Raw genomic sequence first — 17569 nt, forward strand, 5'->3', positions numbered from 1 at the left:
CCGTGTTGTTTTGGGTTGGCCTCTGGGATAAGATCGCATGTCCAGGGTGGAGGTCCGAACAAAGGATCCGCTTCGGGAAAGACGTATTCCTGGTCGTAATGATGGTAAGTTGACATCACTTTTATATCAGATAGTTCTTTCCGGCTGTATGTAATAACACTTGAGACTTTCTGGGCTAACAATGTAAGCAATAGTACATTAAAAAACAAATAACTGCATAGTTTTCTAAGGACCTGAAGTGAGGCGACCATCTCTGTCGGTGCCATCATCCATGGCAAGCCAATTTCAGAATATAGCTTACGGTTGTGAGTGTGGCAATATAAAAGCAGGCGTTTCTACCTGATAATTTTTTTACTTGGACACTGTCTCGTTGGCCTAACGTTATATACCAATTTGACTTTGTTGCAGGTCATGTTGTTCTTCACATTACCATCTCTGGTAAACACATACTATATCAAATAAAATCTAACGGTACAGTGAGATGGTTACTTGCATAGTGGAGTCTTTTGTTTAGACGTGTAGCTAGCTAGCTAAACAATGAACCATAATCCCAACTCAACATTACTACCCTGCAGGAATCTGCAGGTATCTAACCAACCGGGTTCAATATCAGCTAGCTAGCTAACATTAGGCAATAACTAGCAATTAAATTGACTCTGAGATACAAATAATATTACTACACAGATCATACATGCAGCATTAGCTAGCGAGCCAGCCAGCTAACATTAGATAGTTAGCTATAACAGTACGCTTTAACTTTCAATGAAAACAACATTTGAATATAATATCTGAAAATGTAGCTAGCTAGACTCTCTCTTGCATTTTTGCAATCAAATGCCAGAATTTTGGAGAGCAAAACCTTTGCAGTTCTACTATGTGATGGCTTAAAAAAAAAAAGCTGCATTAGAAAGGATTACCTACACAGCTCATGTTATAGACAGAAGCGTGCTACATGGCAGACCAATCCGAACTCATGTCTCGGGCATGTCCAGCCCATCCATTATGTCAGCCAATCATGGCTACCGGGAAGGTTCCTGTCATTTTTCATGGCTAAACCAACTACAGTAGGCTCATAATTTAATTTCTGGCCATACGCCTAGTTTCCTGAAACGAGTCACATATTTGCAGAAATCCATTCAGTATTTTGTAGCTTTTGGCGAATGTGTTCCACTGATCTAATGTCATGCTGTTGCTACTGCCTGTAAACACACAGTCCAGTTTAAAATGAATGATGGCAGGCCGGTGTGGTAAATGGCTTATTTGCATAAAGGCCTAATGTAGTTCTGATTGGCTATGGCGCACCAGTCTGTGTATTGTCTGGTCCTGGACAACACTGACACATTTTTACTAGGTTTTATTTACTGCAGTGTCTAATAATTGTACAACCGCATGGCCGCTTCCCGACTCTATACTGCTATAGAATTTTCACAAATGCCTTACTCTACATCATTCCCAAACATTCTATGAATTTAAGAAAATATTAAAATGACAATTTCTACGGTGCATTCGGAAAGTATTCAGACCCTTTGACTTTTTTTTCTTATTCTAAAATGTATTAAATAAAAAGTCCTAAGAAATCTACACACAATACCCCATAATGACAAAGCAAAAACAAACTTTAAATTTTTTTTCAAAATGTATAAAAATAAAATAAAAAATACCTTATTTACATAAGTATTCAGACCCTTTGCTATGAGACTCAAAATATTGCTCAGGTGCATCCTGTTTCCATTTATCATCCTTGAGATGTTTTTACAACTTGATTGGAGTCCACCAGTGGTAAATTCAATTGATTGGACAAAATTGGAAATGCACACACCTGTCTATATAAGGTCCCACAGTTGACAGTGCATGTCAGAGCAAAAACCAAGCCATGAGGTCGAAGGAATTGTCCGTAGAGCTCAAAGACAGGATTGTGTCGAGGCACGGCTCTTGTGAAGTGTACCAAAAATTGTCTGCATCATTGAAGGTCTCCAAAAATACAGTGGCCTCTGTCCTTCTTAAATGGAAGAAGTTTGGAACCACCAAGAGCTGGCCTCCCAGCCAAACTGAGTAATTGGGGGAAAAGGGCCTTGGTCAGGGAGGTGAGCAAGAACCCGATGGTCACTCTGACAGAGCTCCAGAGTTCCCTCTATGGAGATGGGAGAACCTTCCAGAAGGACAACAATCTCTGCAGCATTCCACCAATCAGGTCTTTATGGTAGAGTGGCCAGACGGAAGCTACTCCTCAGTAAAAGGCACATGACAGCCCACCTGGAGTTTGCCAAAAGGCACCTAAAGACTCTCAGACCATGAGAAACAAGATTCTCTGGTGTGATGAAACCAACATTGAACTCTTTGGCCTGAATACCAAGCGTCACGTCTGGAGGAAACCTGGCACCATTGCTCATTGAAGAATGGTGGTGGCAGCATCATGCTGTGGGGATGTTTTTCAGCGGCAGGGACTGGGAGATTAGTCAGGGTCAAAGGAAAGATGAACGGAGCAAAGTACAGAGAGATCCTTGATGAAAACATGCTCCAGTGTACTCAGGACCTCAGAATGGGGTCTGAATACTTTCCGAATGCACTGTAAGTGCTCACTTTTTAAAAGGTGTTATTCTCCCTGGGGGTGTATATGAACAGATTTTAACAAGATTTCATGTTACTAAAACATTGGCAGTTCCACTTTAATAGCTTCATGACACAGATGGATTGTCATTTCTTTTCTGAAACATATTTGTCATCTTCTTATGCCCTTTTTATTGTCTCCCTGTACACAAATAATGTGAAAGGTAGATTTTTTTAATTTATCTCAGAGTAGTGGGTTATCTACGCTTTTTTAAAATAAATAATGAACTTAAATTGCTTGACTGTTGAAGGGCTATCACATTTTATATGTGCATCTGTCATATTAATTCATCACCTGCTCAAATTGAGAGAAAAAAATATGAGTGTGCCAGCACGCCCAGTATTATAATAGGTTATGCACACAACAATCAAGTAAAATATTATTGAGTAGATAAGACTGCATTGGTCAATGATGTGCTCCTACTTATTCGTACGGTAGGCTACGTTAGCAAGGCACATTAAGCTGGGTTTCAAACTGCCCCAGTGGTTTTGACATAGGTATAAGCACAGATGGGTCTCTCTCCCTCTCCACACCAGATGTATTTTTACTGCTTTCTCTCTCGCTCTCACCAGTGCTTTATGAATAATACAAGCCTTTCAAATCCCTGGCTCAATGTTGTGCTTGACCTGCTCTACTGGGAGCAGTGGTCAAGGTGGCTGGGTTAGAATGTGAATGTTTTAGGGCAGGCAGAGGCAGATGTGGCGAGCGGGATCACTAGCCTGTGGCCTGGGACAGCACAGGGAGCTTGGCTGGCTGCTTCTCATGCTGGCTGTGTCACTCTGGCTGACACTATAAGTCTCACTTATTTTCAGATACAAGCCAGATGCGGGCAGAAATTATAGCCTAGACCACATCTCCAAGCAGCGACCGCTCCGTGCTGAATGCTAACAGAGGCCCACGATAAACTGGGCAGCCACTTCTCCCAGATGTTATAAGGCAAAGGCCGAAAAACAATCAATCTGTGTGGCTGAGACAGGGCTGATTGGCTATCAAATAGGGTCTCCAGAACTGGTAGCTATTTGCTCCTAGGTCACAGAACAACCCGCATCAAGGCCATGCAAGGTAATAGTGTTAAGGAGTCACTCAATATAAGTGAGTTTTAGGTATATGGTTTCTCAGGTATAAGGGTGACAAAAATGTATCACATTCCTAAAAAGTCTAAGTCTCCCATCCAGGTGGTAGCATTACACTGTTAAAACAAAGTGCTTTGTAACACTAAAACTAGTGGCAACTTAGCTGGCACCACCTTAAAGGAGACAAAACCTTATATTTGCTGGAATATTGAAACACATGGTTATGAGGGTAGTGTATTGAAACATTCATCCTGAATCCTGAACACCACATAATCAAGAGTTGTGCACCACCTTGACAGAGACTGGGAGCACTAACCCGAAAAGGCATGTCCAGTGCAGAATTAGATCCCTTCTCTTTCGGTGTTGTTCCCTCTAAAGCTCCTAAACACTATGAAGGTGTTTTGAATCCTGTCCAGTGCAGAATTAGATCCCTTCTCTTTCGGTGGTGTTCCCTCTAAAGCTCCTAAACACTATGAAGGTGTTTTGAATCCTGTCTAGTGCAGAATTAGATCCATTCTTCTAGAGTCTCCCAATACTGTAAATGGGAGTCCCTCTTATTGTATATTCCCTGCTCTGATATGGTGTTGATTAACTGCTCATCGGTAATTCCAAAAGCTCAAATGTACAGTACTATGCTCAAACAAAGAACACCAGAAAATATTGTTTTGTGAAAATAAATGGTTTGTCCAGGATAATAACTAATGAGTACAATATAACTTTTTCAATACATGATTGAAGCTTCAAATGCTTTCTGTTATTTGCAAATTATTCAATTACAAAACATTAACAGGTCTTTCACTGTCATGTGGTCTCCCTCGCTGGCCTCTAGGACACCAGGCTGCTCGTTATGGCGCACACCTGTCACCATCGTTACGCGCATCTGCGCATAATGACACTCACCTGGACTCCATCACCTCCTTGATTACCTGTCCTTTATATGTCACTCCCTTTGGTTCCTTCCCCAGGCGTCATTGTTTCTGTTTCATGTCTGTGCGGTGTTCGTGTTTTCTGTTTTGTATTATGTTTTCGTTTATTGATTAAATCACTCTCTCCCAGAATTTGCTTAACGACTCTCAGCGCACATCGTAACATTCACATTTTTATATTGATAAAGATATGTATAATATTCTTCAAAATCAATAGAAACGTGGCATATTTCACATTCATGGAAAGAAATACAGGCAATGACTGCTAACGTTAGAAGTAGCAGTCATACAAAACTTCAGTCCAGGGCTCATTGTGATCCACCGGTCATCCATTATACGAATGTCCTGACCTGAGTCTTTATTTTCAGATCATGATACATGGCATGGAAGGTTGTTCAGATGAATTGAATCACAATACAGTTGAGATAGACAATATGATTGACAGTTGGCAGTAGTCTGTGATCCAGGTCTTGATTGGTTGTGTTTAGGACTGGCCAGCCTGTGGCTAACATTGTATGTATGTATGTTTTTCTGCAGGGAGACAGAGAAAAAATAATAATAATAAGCAATAAAGACAGTACATGAAAGTATAATTACATTATAAAATACTATAATATTAAATTGCAATATGAATACAATTATTAAACATATCAATACCAATATGCAGAAAGCATATACGTGATTAAGCTTTGCAAATATAGATAGCATCAAGATAACAAAAATTAATGTCAAAAGTGGGATGCAATAACATGTGTGTTAGGCCAAAGCTGTAGCAGGCAAAAATGGCAGTGGCTATTTAGTTTAGCATATAGTATGTTGGGTATACATCAAACAGTAAATAAAACTCATCAAGCTAGTAGGCAAACAAGCCAGCAGTATTAACTAAAAAGCAGGCCTTAATTTGCATAAATTAGCACGAAGGGTGCAAACAATGAGGTGTCAATTAACTCCAGTAGCATCAAGAACACTGATCAATTAATCAAAATGGCTGTTTTACTCAGACTGTTAGCATTAAAGGCCAATGTCCTACACAAAACGAATGTTTTATTGAGTTCATTATTTTTCTGTTTCCTTTTTCAATGTGATAACATTTTGTACTCACGTTTTAATTGACATACTTTCTTGGATTGTGTAAAACAGTTTAGTCCTGAAGAATGGCTGAGTATCCCAAGGCAGTGTTTTGACAAGTAGGAGACCTGGGTTCACCTGCAATTAGAATATCAGTGATGAAGGCCCACTTTCTACATGTTACCTCTGCTATAACTTGCATAGCCTTAAACGTTTTGCTTGTAACATTTATTTGTAAATGCCTGGTCAACTGTAGCTATAATTAGTGCCAAAGTCTACCCTAGGAAAAGTATTACATTCCCAGTGTCTTCTTTAAAATGTTTACCAAAATATTGACAGAAAATTTAATCTATATTTATAATCAATCAATATTTATGCAATAAATAATTTGAAATTCAAAAATATTTGATTATACGAGAGACACAGTCTGGCAAAAAATATTTTTTGTGTTTTGATGATGCCTTTTACTTGCACCGAAACACCAAAAAGTGTTTAACACTCCATTCTGTTTAAAAACAAAAATTCAATGTATCATAACACTTGCATTGGGTGTCACGCCCTGGCCATAGAGAGGCTTTTATTCTCTATTTTGGTTAGGCCAGGGTGTGACTAGGGTGGGCATTCTAGTTTCTGTATTTCTATGTTTTCTATTTCTTTGTGTTTGGCCGGGTGAGGAAAAAAGGCTGCCTATGTATGATTCCCAATCAGAGACAAAGATAGACAGCTGCCTCTGATTGGGAATCATACATAGGCAGCCTTTTTTCCTTTCGCATTTGTGGGTAGTTGACTTTGTTAGTGGCACTATAGCCCTAGTAAGTTTCATGGTCGGTCTATTTTAACAGTCTACTAGTTAGAGTAATAACTCCTGTACTACAGGAATCTGGCTCATATTTCACTATGACCTCTGTCTCATTCAGAGTCAGCTGTAAGTAACTCTTCTGTTGTGCACTACATCTCTCCATTTTGCCAATGATCGCGCTTTCTGTGTGTGTGTGGCTGGCTGTGTGGGCCATTGAAGCATCTTATTACTGACCGGGCCTGCTCTCTCACTTCTGCTGGTCCCAGGTGGCTGGGTCACTTCCAACATACTGTAACTAATGTAACACTGCCCTGTGTTTCAGCAGGTCTCAACCATTTACCCCATCTATTATAAAAGACCCTCTGGAAATGGAGGAATCCCAGCAGACAAAGAATTAATTTCCTGCAGCCCCTATTTTAAGGGGAATTGAAGCAAAGTCAGCACCAGAGTGAGAGAGAGAGAGGGGTTTATAAGCTATGTAACACTGTCACAGTCAATAAAAATGTAATGAAAAGCTATTTGAAGATGGTGCCACATTAAGTGTTTTTGTGATTCCTTGGTATCTTTTGGCACAGCTAATAATCATTTCACTCCAAAGCCTGAATGGACTGGGTAATTGACGCTTACAAAAGTCCAGGCTCCTTTTAACGGAACTTAATCCCCCTTTTCTCTCTTTTTTTTCCACAAGCACAAAGTCATAAGTAAAAGTATTAAGGACCCATGCTGGCAGTATACGGAGCAGTATACAAATTCATGTGTTCTTCCCTCATGCAGAGAAAGGAACATGTTGACAGAAAGTCATACACACAGCAGATAGAGCCTGTTACAAGGTGTCAGTATTAGTGATATGAAAATATGTCAATGTCTTCTATAGACATCATTTTGGAATTAGGTTAATAACCATACCTTAATTCTGCATAATGTCATGCCATCTCAGAAGCATTTGAAAGCCAAGTCTTCAGTATAGATACAGCTTTAACCAAGGTTTTGTAGTAGCAATTAAATGAGAAGACCTTGCTTGGAATGACATTTTTCACTCTATAGGATTAAATAATGTCATGTGAGGTCCTCAAAGCAAAGAGCAGACAGTCCTCAATGATCTAAAGGCTGTGTACCTTGGCTCCAAGGCCTTTCTCGTGCTGGTTCAGCTTGCTTAGCTGTCTAATTGAAATCAAACTGTAATGAAGTGAATGGCTATAACAGACAATTTCATGTTCATGTCTGGCTAAGACAGTAAAGCCTTTCCCAGGCCTGTCTTAATTGGCCCAATTATCTCCTCTGACAGTGCGATGGCTGTGTAATGAAAGGTTAGGGGCTTTATTGGGAGTAATGAACCCCTGCTGATCCTCTTTCTCCACCAGGGTTTCCATTTAATAAAAATACTGAGGTCAGACACAGCTGCCCACTCACTAATAGAACTGAGCTTGTTTCTCTACCCAGAGCTGTGAACTCACTAACAGTAATAGATCTATTCACTCAGTAATGGAGCTGATTCTAGAGCTGTCCACTCAGTAATAGTACTGATTCTAGAGATGTTCACTATAAAGCTGTCCACCCAGTAATGGAGCTGATTCTAGAGCTGTCCACTCAGTAATAGTGCTGATTCTAGAGTTGTCCACCCGGTAGCAGTGCTGATTCTAGAGATGTTCACTATAAAGCTGTCCACCCAGTAATGGTGCTGATTCTAGAGCTCTCCACTCAGTAATAGTGCTGATTCTAGAGTTGTCCACCCAGTAGCAGTGCTGATTCTAGAGCTGTCCACTCAGTAATAATGCTGATTCGAGCACTGTCCACTCAGTAATGGTGCTTATTCTAGAACTGTCCACTCAGTAATGGTGCTTATTCTAGAAGTGTCCACTCAGTAATGGTGCTTATTCTAGAAGTGTCCACTCAGTAATGGTGCTTATTCTAGAAGTGTCCACTCAGTAATGGTGCTGATTCTGGAGCTGTCCACTCAGTAATAGTTCTGATTATAGAGCTGTTTTTCTCCATGGTTTGTAATGTACTAATATTACCCTGTGTATGACTGTTGCTGGTCCTCTCTCTCTTTCTCTCAGGACACGGAGATCCTGAATACGGCAGTGCTGACAGGGAAGACTGTGGCTGTCCCAGTTAAGGTGGTGACCATCGGAGCGGACGGCATGGTCACTGACGTCTCAGAGGCAGTGGACTGTCATTCCACAGATGAAGATGTGGTCAAGGTCAGTCATTAGAGGCTAATCAGAAATAAATTATTAGATTTGTAGACAAAACAACTTTTTATCATCATCATCATAATTTTTTTTTTTTATCCAATGAAAAAGATATTGTAGGTTTAAATATGGTTTTCCTATGGTCGGAAAAAATGTGTTTGCACGAGGCTCATGCAATTGCTGTTTATTTACATGTTGGTATTATTTGAGTGTGCAGATGTCTTAATTGAATTCCAGTGACCATTGTCCAGTGACCCGTGTTTAGTGGTTGGATGGTGACTGATTGAGATGGAGTTTCCAGTGAGATGGGTTTAAGCCATTTCATGGAAGGTGGAGCGTAATGAAGAATGGCCAAGTGCACTCAGTTGCATGGCCATTTATTGTTGTATTGACTGCTGGCACAGTCCAAGCCTGACTCATTGCCAGTTGCAAAAAGGGATAAAACTCAAGTACATTTTGAAACATTGATTTGTGTTGAATTTTGTCAGAATTCTTTTCAATCTTCTGGTGATGAAAATACTTTGGATATTGACTTCTGTAGTGTCTTTTTGTCTCAGTGTCCTGCCAGTGTTCATCTATAGTTTAATTATAATCTCAATGGCTATATACAGGCTGTATTGTGCCTTGGGATCAAAGCTTGACTTGGACTGAAATAGGTTCCGGTACTCATTTTGGGTGCCGGAAAATTTTTACATTTAGGTGCAGGAGCTCCACAATACTTTGGAGTTAATATACTATAAGAGGAACAGGAGCTCAAGCAGTAGAACATTTGAGGTGCCGGTCGTGAGTTCCGGTGAGCTCCAGCCCAAGTTGAGCACTGCCACTCAGGTTAGTCACTGACAGGTGACAAATGCCGGTAGCAGGCACACATAATTGTCTAATTTGCACAGCAGTAAAAGAGAGAACAATAAGGCATATGCTGTTGGTGTGCCTGATTATGAAACGACTAAGACACTGGGAATCATTTATTTGAACCAAATAGGATTGAATGAGAGTACATCTGTGTTGATGGACAATATACAGGCATTTGTACATTCTACATAACCGCTTGTGTTAAATCAATAAACAAATCCGGAACAGATAAGAAGATTCTATTTTTAGAGTATCTATTTTCAGATTTAGGCCTAAAGACAGGATAAACAAACACTCAGCGAAAGAAGGCATTTGAAATGGAAACATCAATGACAGGTCGCTTGAGTTCTCTTTTCTTTTCCGTGCCTCTCTCAAACCGAGGCTACACCGCACAAAACACAACACCAAACCCCAAACAGTACAGTGGGATTCAGGCAGAGCTTCCACATTAATGGCTCACTTCTGTTCTCGGAGAAATCCCCCCTCTGACTCGTGACAATGACTGGTAAATCATCCATGGATTGGCTAACTCTCCAACTGGAGTACAGAGACTTCAATCTCTGCACAGTCTGTTTCCCATCCTAACTGGCTGAGCTATCTATAGACAGGCCCATTATGTGCCAAAGACTCCGCCAATTGATGTCTGTTTCACTCTCTTTGAACATGTCATGACGATGAATTCAGCCAAGGAGACAAAAACCTGGGCCATCCTAATTACAGGTAGCTACTCTGTCTACACTAATGAGCTATAGTGAGGAAGGAACTTTGACCTCGTTTTTGCGCTCAACATCTTAAAGATGATTTTCTTAAAGTGTGTTTAGGAGGACACTTTTTCTGTAGCCTACTCTACCACATTAGCATTATGTTATACTTGTATATTGAGAACTGATGTCCCTCCACGCCAGAATGAGTTTCAGAGGAAAGGGAGCAACCTCAGATAAAGAGGTTGCTGACAGAGGATGTTAGTGCCTTGAGTAGAAATAACTATGTTTGTTCTTGCATAAACCAGTTTGGTGAAGAAGACCTAGATTGTATCAGTTCATTTCTAATCATAGCCATGGCTCATCAGTGTAAACATGACTAATTCATGTCATTTGGGCCTGGGGAATTAAAGGCAGTTTTAAGTATATTTATGATTACACTGCATGTTTTAAAAAATATACCTCATCTGACATGCTTCTCCCTTAACCACACACTAGAGAATAATGCTACTTAAACAAATCTGTGTTGACAGGTACAGGCAGAATTTAGGCTCTGTCATAGTTTTTTTTGTGCATGCATATATAGTCAATCATTTTTGTAGGTGAAATAGGACAGATGATACCAAATGCAGCAAATGTGCCAGGATGTGTAGAGTGCGATATGTGAGATGCCCATACTCTCCCCTGGTCCCAGATTAGTCTGATATCCCACTCTGTGTTGTGTTTGTCAGTTCGCGGAGGTTATTAGCCCCTGAAGTCGGTAGGTGAGTCACCCTCTCCAGGAGAGGTTAGGCAGTCCCACGCGTAGGGCTGTGGCGGTCACAACATTTCGTCAGCCAGTGATTGTCAAGCAAATAAGTGTCAGTCTCACGGTAATTGACTGTTAATTAACAGAAACACATTTAGAATCTCCTGGCTTCCACACATAGCCTACAAGCCACTGATACAGACCTTATGGAACATCTACGTTCTAAAAAGTCTAATAAATCCATGTAATATAGCCTACACCTTCACAATAAATCTATTATTTATTTAAGACAGGTCTAAAGAAGCATGATATTAAGAAAATGTAAAAAAAGACATGCCTTTTGAAGCCAGTGGCCATTGTGCCCTTGGCCCGGAGTGTAACGGCTTTCGTCGTCGGATGAGGAAGAGTTGTCGGACCAAAGAGCAGCGTGGTAAGTGTTCATATTTCTTTATTGCACTGAACACTGAATTAACAAAAACAACAAAGGGGGGGGGGGGGGGGAAACAGTCCTGCAAGGTGAAAAACACTAAACAGAAATTAACTACCCACAAAAACCCAGTGGGAAAAGGTTACCTAAGTATGGTTCTCAATCAGAGACAACGATAGACAGCTGCCTCTGATTGAGAACCACACCCGGCCAAACAACAAAGCAATATAAAACATAGAAAATGAACATAGAATGCCCACCCTAGTCACATGTGCATGACACGGAGTGCTGCGTTGTGCCCTTCTCCCCGAGTGCTGCACGCTCCTAAGCACCTCGCACTCACATGACTCTCCATCACGTGATCAGGTCTTTCTCACAAGCTACAAGTGAAGACAGACACATTGGGGACGCAACTGCGCATGTCCTTATCCAATTCTGATGTGCATATTGAAGATATTGGAAGAACAGTCCACATTTACTTTTCGCTAGCCAACAAGATGAGTAGGCCTAATGAACATCAAAAGCACAAGCCTATGTTAATCTACTTTCCCCATAGTACAAAAGTCGACCTATTCTATATTGTGTGAGAAATACATATAATAAGTGACCGCAAATGCAATTATGCATGTGAACATTATTATAAATTATCTTCCCCAAATTTGAAGCTCACTCGCTGCTAATGTATGCCAGATAGGTTTAAACCCCTTGTAAAGCAGATTCATGTGCTTAATTTTAAGAAGTCATTTGGCCACTTTAGTTGTTATACAAACCCTATCCAAACATATAGTCCACTATGGGCTAGGCTACATGAGGTGTGCGACTATGAATCGAAAAAGTCGCAAAAAAGGCAGTTTCTTATGCTGGGCATCATTGACAAGTGATAATATATAATTCACAAGTGATAGGCTAATATTGTCACCCATCAGACTTTTCTTGATTTAATCTTGTCTTTACATACTAAATAATATATGTGTGAAATTTATTTTGATTTAGAATGGACCATTATCATGCACTTGTCTCAAAACAGGGGCAGCGGGAAAAATACATGTCATCTATGCACTTAAATAGAGAATGGAGGACACTTTCCCCATGGTTCATTTTCATTCCAGCCAGTTAGACCATACTCATGTTGTAAAGATAAATAATGTGCTTAATATTAGGAAAGTTGAGAAATAAATATAGTACGCCTAGCCTATAGAAGGCTAATGGGATCCTCCACTTTTTAGTAGAGACCATCACTGTTTTCTCGCGCAATTGCATAGACTATAGAAATGTTGCGTAACATGAGCTCATGGGCTTTCATGAAGTGTTTGATTCAATTTTTTTACATATTTGCATTGATGTCAGATTGATTAGAGCAACAATAGAGTGCTGAGTTCCAGGCATTTAGCAAGTTTGGTAGGCTACTAATGACTGTCAGCAGCATCAGAGCTTGGAGAAGCCTAATTACCGTGACTAAGCGGTCACGTGGAGTTTGACTGACTTTATGACTCGTGACCGCAGGTGTGGCGGTAATATGGTCACCGCAACAGCACTAGCCACACGTTCTGCTCTAACTCTTGACTAATTTAGACTGTGCATTACAGTGCCTTCATCATTGATTTTGGGGTTATGTGTGTCCCAGGGCCCTCTCAGCCAGCATCTGACGTCACTGATTGATGATAGTGGTGGGAGACTGATTGTTCACATTCAATCGCTGTAGCCGCTCTGCTAGACCTAGCTTCAATAAAAACCTCCCATGTAACCTTAAATTAAGAGCAAAAACCTAGCTTTTGTTTTCATACATTTGTACAATATATGGCCAATTTTGACCTTGCAGCTGGCCCATCAGGTGGAAATTGCTCAGCTCTGCACCCGGGACAAGATTCAACCCAATAGACGTCAACCTGCGAGAATTCAAGTTTTTCCCCCTAGGCATCAGTACGGTGCTGATGTACAAGTAAGTGGCATGTCTGACCAACCTTGTCTCAGAGCAAAACACGTTATATTTTACTAAAGTCTGTGCCACTCCATTTAGTATGATATTTTCCTTTACCTTAGGATGCATTACATTGGTATACCAATGTAATAGGGCCGTACAATACAATATGAGTAGGACGTATAGTATCCCACATCTTAATCGCACCAGTTTGCTTTGACCCGTTTAGTATGATATATTACGTTCGACTGCTTTTGTATGACCAACCGCCCTCCTTTCGTTTCTGCCTTAAGTGACCTACTGTCATACCAAACGTAACATATTATACTCATTTGAGTATCCTGGATTTACGTAGGCCAATGTAATGTTACCTGACGTAAAGTAACATATCATACTAAATGGAGTTTCACGGATTTTAGTACATTATAATGTGTTTTGCTCTGAGACCAGGCTGGGCTGATGTGAGCCGTGTGCCGTGGGTTGCTTAATTGGTTCTGTCAAGCCAACTCTATATTCATCACCTAGGCCTGCACACCTTCATGCTCTCAAATCCCATCCCTCATATCTGCCACTGATTGTATCTGTTGGGCGAGTCGTTAATTTCCTGGGCTTGATCTCGAGACAGCCTTAATGTCCTCTGTAAGTATTCTCCCGTTAGCTACCTAATGTGTCTGATTAATGTGCCTCTTGATCCTCCTGGACGTTTATGATACCTTGAGGGATGAGTTTGACAGAGACTGTATAACTCACAGTGATGTGGTCGCTCCACTCCAGTCCTCTATACAATACCAGCCTACGCCAGTCAGGCTACTGAGGAGGAAGGTGAGTGTGTATGTTAAAGTATTGATTGTGAGTTAAGCTGGCCGATAATGTGCCACTGGGGGCCAGTGTTAGCCCATCAGTGTAATGTGTTAGGATGGCTGGACTTCATCTGCCATGTCCTCCATAATTGTTTCTGCTCAGATTATTGTGAGTGGATTAGAGAAGTGCCAGCAGGCAGTTCATTTGGCTGTCAGGTGCCATAGTGTTGTATGTTAATCAACCCAAGCACTCAGACATGCTGTCAGACCATGTTGCTTTCCTCCACACTCAGTCCTGACAGATGTAGGTGTAATATAATATATTCGACAGTGATTATCTTCGCGGCCACAGCACTGCTGTGAATCAAAAACAGTGTTGCATTGTGGTGGTGGCCACACCTGAGCGCTTTGGAGCTGTGACCATGTTTGGTGAAAAACATGGATAGATGGTACTTGAAGAGATGTTGCTGAGTTCCATTTTGTTTACCAGCAATGTCACTACCAAATATCATCAATGATCACTGTTAAGTCATTTTGGGTATTTCCAATCTGAATGTGATGGGCTGTGCCGACCTGTTGTAATTCAAACTCTAGGAAAAGTGGCTTTTACATTTTTCTGTCAAAGATAGGGTTGTAAAGGGGGGTATATACTGAAACTTCCAGATCTTCGAGGATCTTTCAAGGATTTTAAGTAGTCTATCACAAGATGTCTAGTGACCCTTTAAAACATTATCCTGAATATAAAACATCAACTTAGTTAATACCATTGATGTGTAATACTGTATGTGGGTTTCAGCATGAAATATCCTTTATACATTTTTTAAGACTTGTATTTATTTATTTATTTACTATGTTTTGTCGTCAAACTGGTGGCAGTTGTGAATAAAAGTTAATAGTTGGAAGAGTTGCAGAGTTAATTGAAAATAATGACATTGTTGATTAGATGCTTTTTTTTATTAACGAGGCTATTTTCTCTTGAACCATATGGTCTATCTATTAAAACTCATGGACAATATTGACACAGATATAATAAATGAATACTGTATATGAATACATTTTTAAAAAGTTATTCAAGTATAAATTGCCAAAGTTACAATAGATTGCCATATGTTTTCTGTTACTGAAGATTCTGTTAACTCTATAGACAGAAAGAGAGAAGAGGGAGCAAACAATAGAGCCTGATATCACACTGGCAGCTAGCCTAGCGGCTAAGAGCCCTGGTGTAACGCTCGTCAAAATGGGTAGACCAAGGCGCAGCGTGATTTGAGTTCATCATACATTTACTAGAATGAGAACCAGCAACATAAATAATAAAGAGAAACAAACAAATGAACGTACAGCCTTGTAGGGCTCAAAAGCAACAATACAAAAACAAGATCCCACAAACAACAGGTGGGAAAAGGCTACCTAAATATGATCCCCAATCAGAGACAACGATAGACAGCTGCCTCTGATTGGGAACCATACCAGGCCAACATAGAAATACAAAAACTAGACTACACATAGAAATAATAAACTAGAACACCCCCCAGTCACGCCCTGACCTACTACACCATAGAAAATAAAGGCTTTCTATGGTCAGGACATGACACCTGGGCCAGTAAACGAAAGGTTACTGGATCAAATCCTGAGCCTACTAGGTGAAAAATCTGTTGATGTGCTCTTGAGCAAGGCACTTAACCTTAATTACTCCTGTAAGTCGCTCTGGATAAGAGCGTCTACTAAAACATAAATGTTAACCCTTGAGTAAATTTCCGTGCCCAGCTGAAATACATTTAGCGTAATATAAAAATCAGTCTTTTTAAAGTGGCAATATGTAACTTTTTGGGGACTCGACCAAATTCACATAGAAATGTGAGTTATAAATCTATCATTCTACTTGAAAGCAAGTGCATGTGCACTATTTCTATGCTTCCTGATCTTACATTTTGTTTTTGTGTCTTTTACTTTTGGTTTTGTACACCATCTTCAAACAGCTGAAACAACTATATTTTTAGTTATGGGTAAACTACAGTATTCAGACCCCTTGACTTTTCCCACATTTTGTTATGTTACAGCCTTACTCTAAACTTGATTAAATTGTTTTTTTTTCTTAATCAATCTACACTCAATACCTCATAATTGCTAGATTATACATTTCTTTAAATGGAAATATCACATTTACAGAAGCATTCAGATGCTTTACTCAGTACTTTGTTGAAGCACCTTTGGCAGCGATAACAGCATCGAGTCTTCTGGGTATGACACTTCTTGGGAGTTTCTCCCATTCTTCTATGCTTAGGGACGTTGTCCTGTTGGAAGGTGAACCTTCACCCCAGTCTGTGGTCCTGAGCGCTCTGGAGCTGTTTTTCATCAAGGATCTCTCTGTACTTTGCTCCGTTCACCTTTCCCACAAACTAGTCTAGCAGTCCCTGCCGCTGAAAAACATCCCCACAGCATGATGCTGCCACCACCATGCTTCACTATAGGGATGGTCCAAGGTTTCATCCAGACGTGATGCTTGGCACTTAGGCCAAAGAGTTCAATCTTGTTTTCATCAGACCAGAGAATCTTGTTTCTCATGGTCAGAATCTTTAAGTGCCTTTCGGCCAACTTCAAGTGGGCTGTCATGTGCCTTTTACTGAGGAGTGGCTTCCGTCTGGCCACTCTTCCATAAAGGCCTGATTGGTGGAGTGCTGCAGAGATGATTGTCCTTCTGGAAGGTTCGTCGCCGACCCCAGACTGGGGACCCTCGCCGTGGGCCCCCGGACTGGGGACCCTCGTCGCGAGCCCCGGACTGGGGACCCTCGTTGCGGGCCCCGTCGCTGGAGGCTCCGGATTGGAGGCCGTCGCTGGAGGCTCCGTGCCATGACTCATCGCTGGAGGCTTTGTGACATGGATCATCACTGGAGGTGTCGTGCCATAGATCATCACTGGAGGCTTCATGTAATGGATCATTACTGAGCTATGGAGACACACTGGAGGTCTGGAGAGCAGAGCTGGCACAACCTGTCCTGGCTGGATGCTCACCTTAGCCCGGCAACTGCGGGGTGCTGGCACAGGACGTACTGGGTTGTGGACACGCACTGGAGACACAGTGCGCAGAGCCTGCTCAGGATATCCTGGACCGAAGAGACGCACTGGAGGCCAGATGCGCTGAGCCGGCACCATCCGTCCTGACTGGATGCCCACTCTAGCCCGGCCGATGCGGGGAGCTGGTATATAACGCAGCGGGCTATGAGTGCACACTGGGGACACTGTGCGCTTTACCGCATATCACGGTGCCTGCCCGGTCACTCTCTCCCCACGGCAAGCACGGGAGTTGGCTGAGGTCTATAACCTGACTCCGCCAATCTCCCCGTGTGCCCCCCCCAAAAAATGTCTGGGGCTGCCTTTCGTGCACGCCTCGTTGAGCCAACTCCTCATAGCATCGCAGTTCCGCCTTAGCTGCCTCCAGCTCCTCCTTAGGACGCCAATA

General features: G+C 41.4%; 1 protein-coding gene across 1 annotated transcript in view; it reads left to right on the top strand.

Annotated features, from left to right (window-relative positions):
- The window catches only part of si:dkeyp-14d3.1 (transmembrane protein 132C), a 214602-nt gene that overhangs the window by 157330 nt on the left and 39703 nt on the right, over positions 1-17569 (top strand). The window contains exon 5 of the mRNA XM_031830154.1: positions 8532-8675. Within this exon, the coding sequence (XP_031686014.1) occupies positions 8532-8675 (144 nt within the window). The remainder of the gene's footprint in view (positions 1-8531; positions 8676-17569) is intronic.

Source organism: Oncorhynchus kisutch, linkage group LG8 (assembly GCF_002021735.2).
Source record: "Oncorhynchus kisutch isolate 150728-3 linkage group LG8, Okis_V2, whole genome shotgun sequence".
Taxonomy (NCBI): Eukaryota; Metazoa; Chordata; class Actinopteri; order Salmoniformes; family Salmonidae; genus Oncorhynchus; species Oncorhynchus kisutch.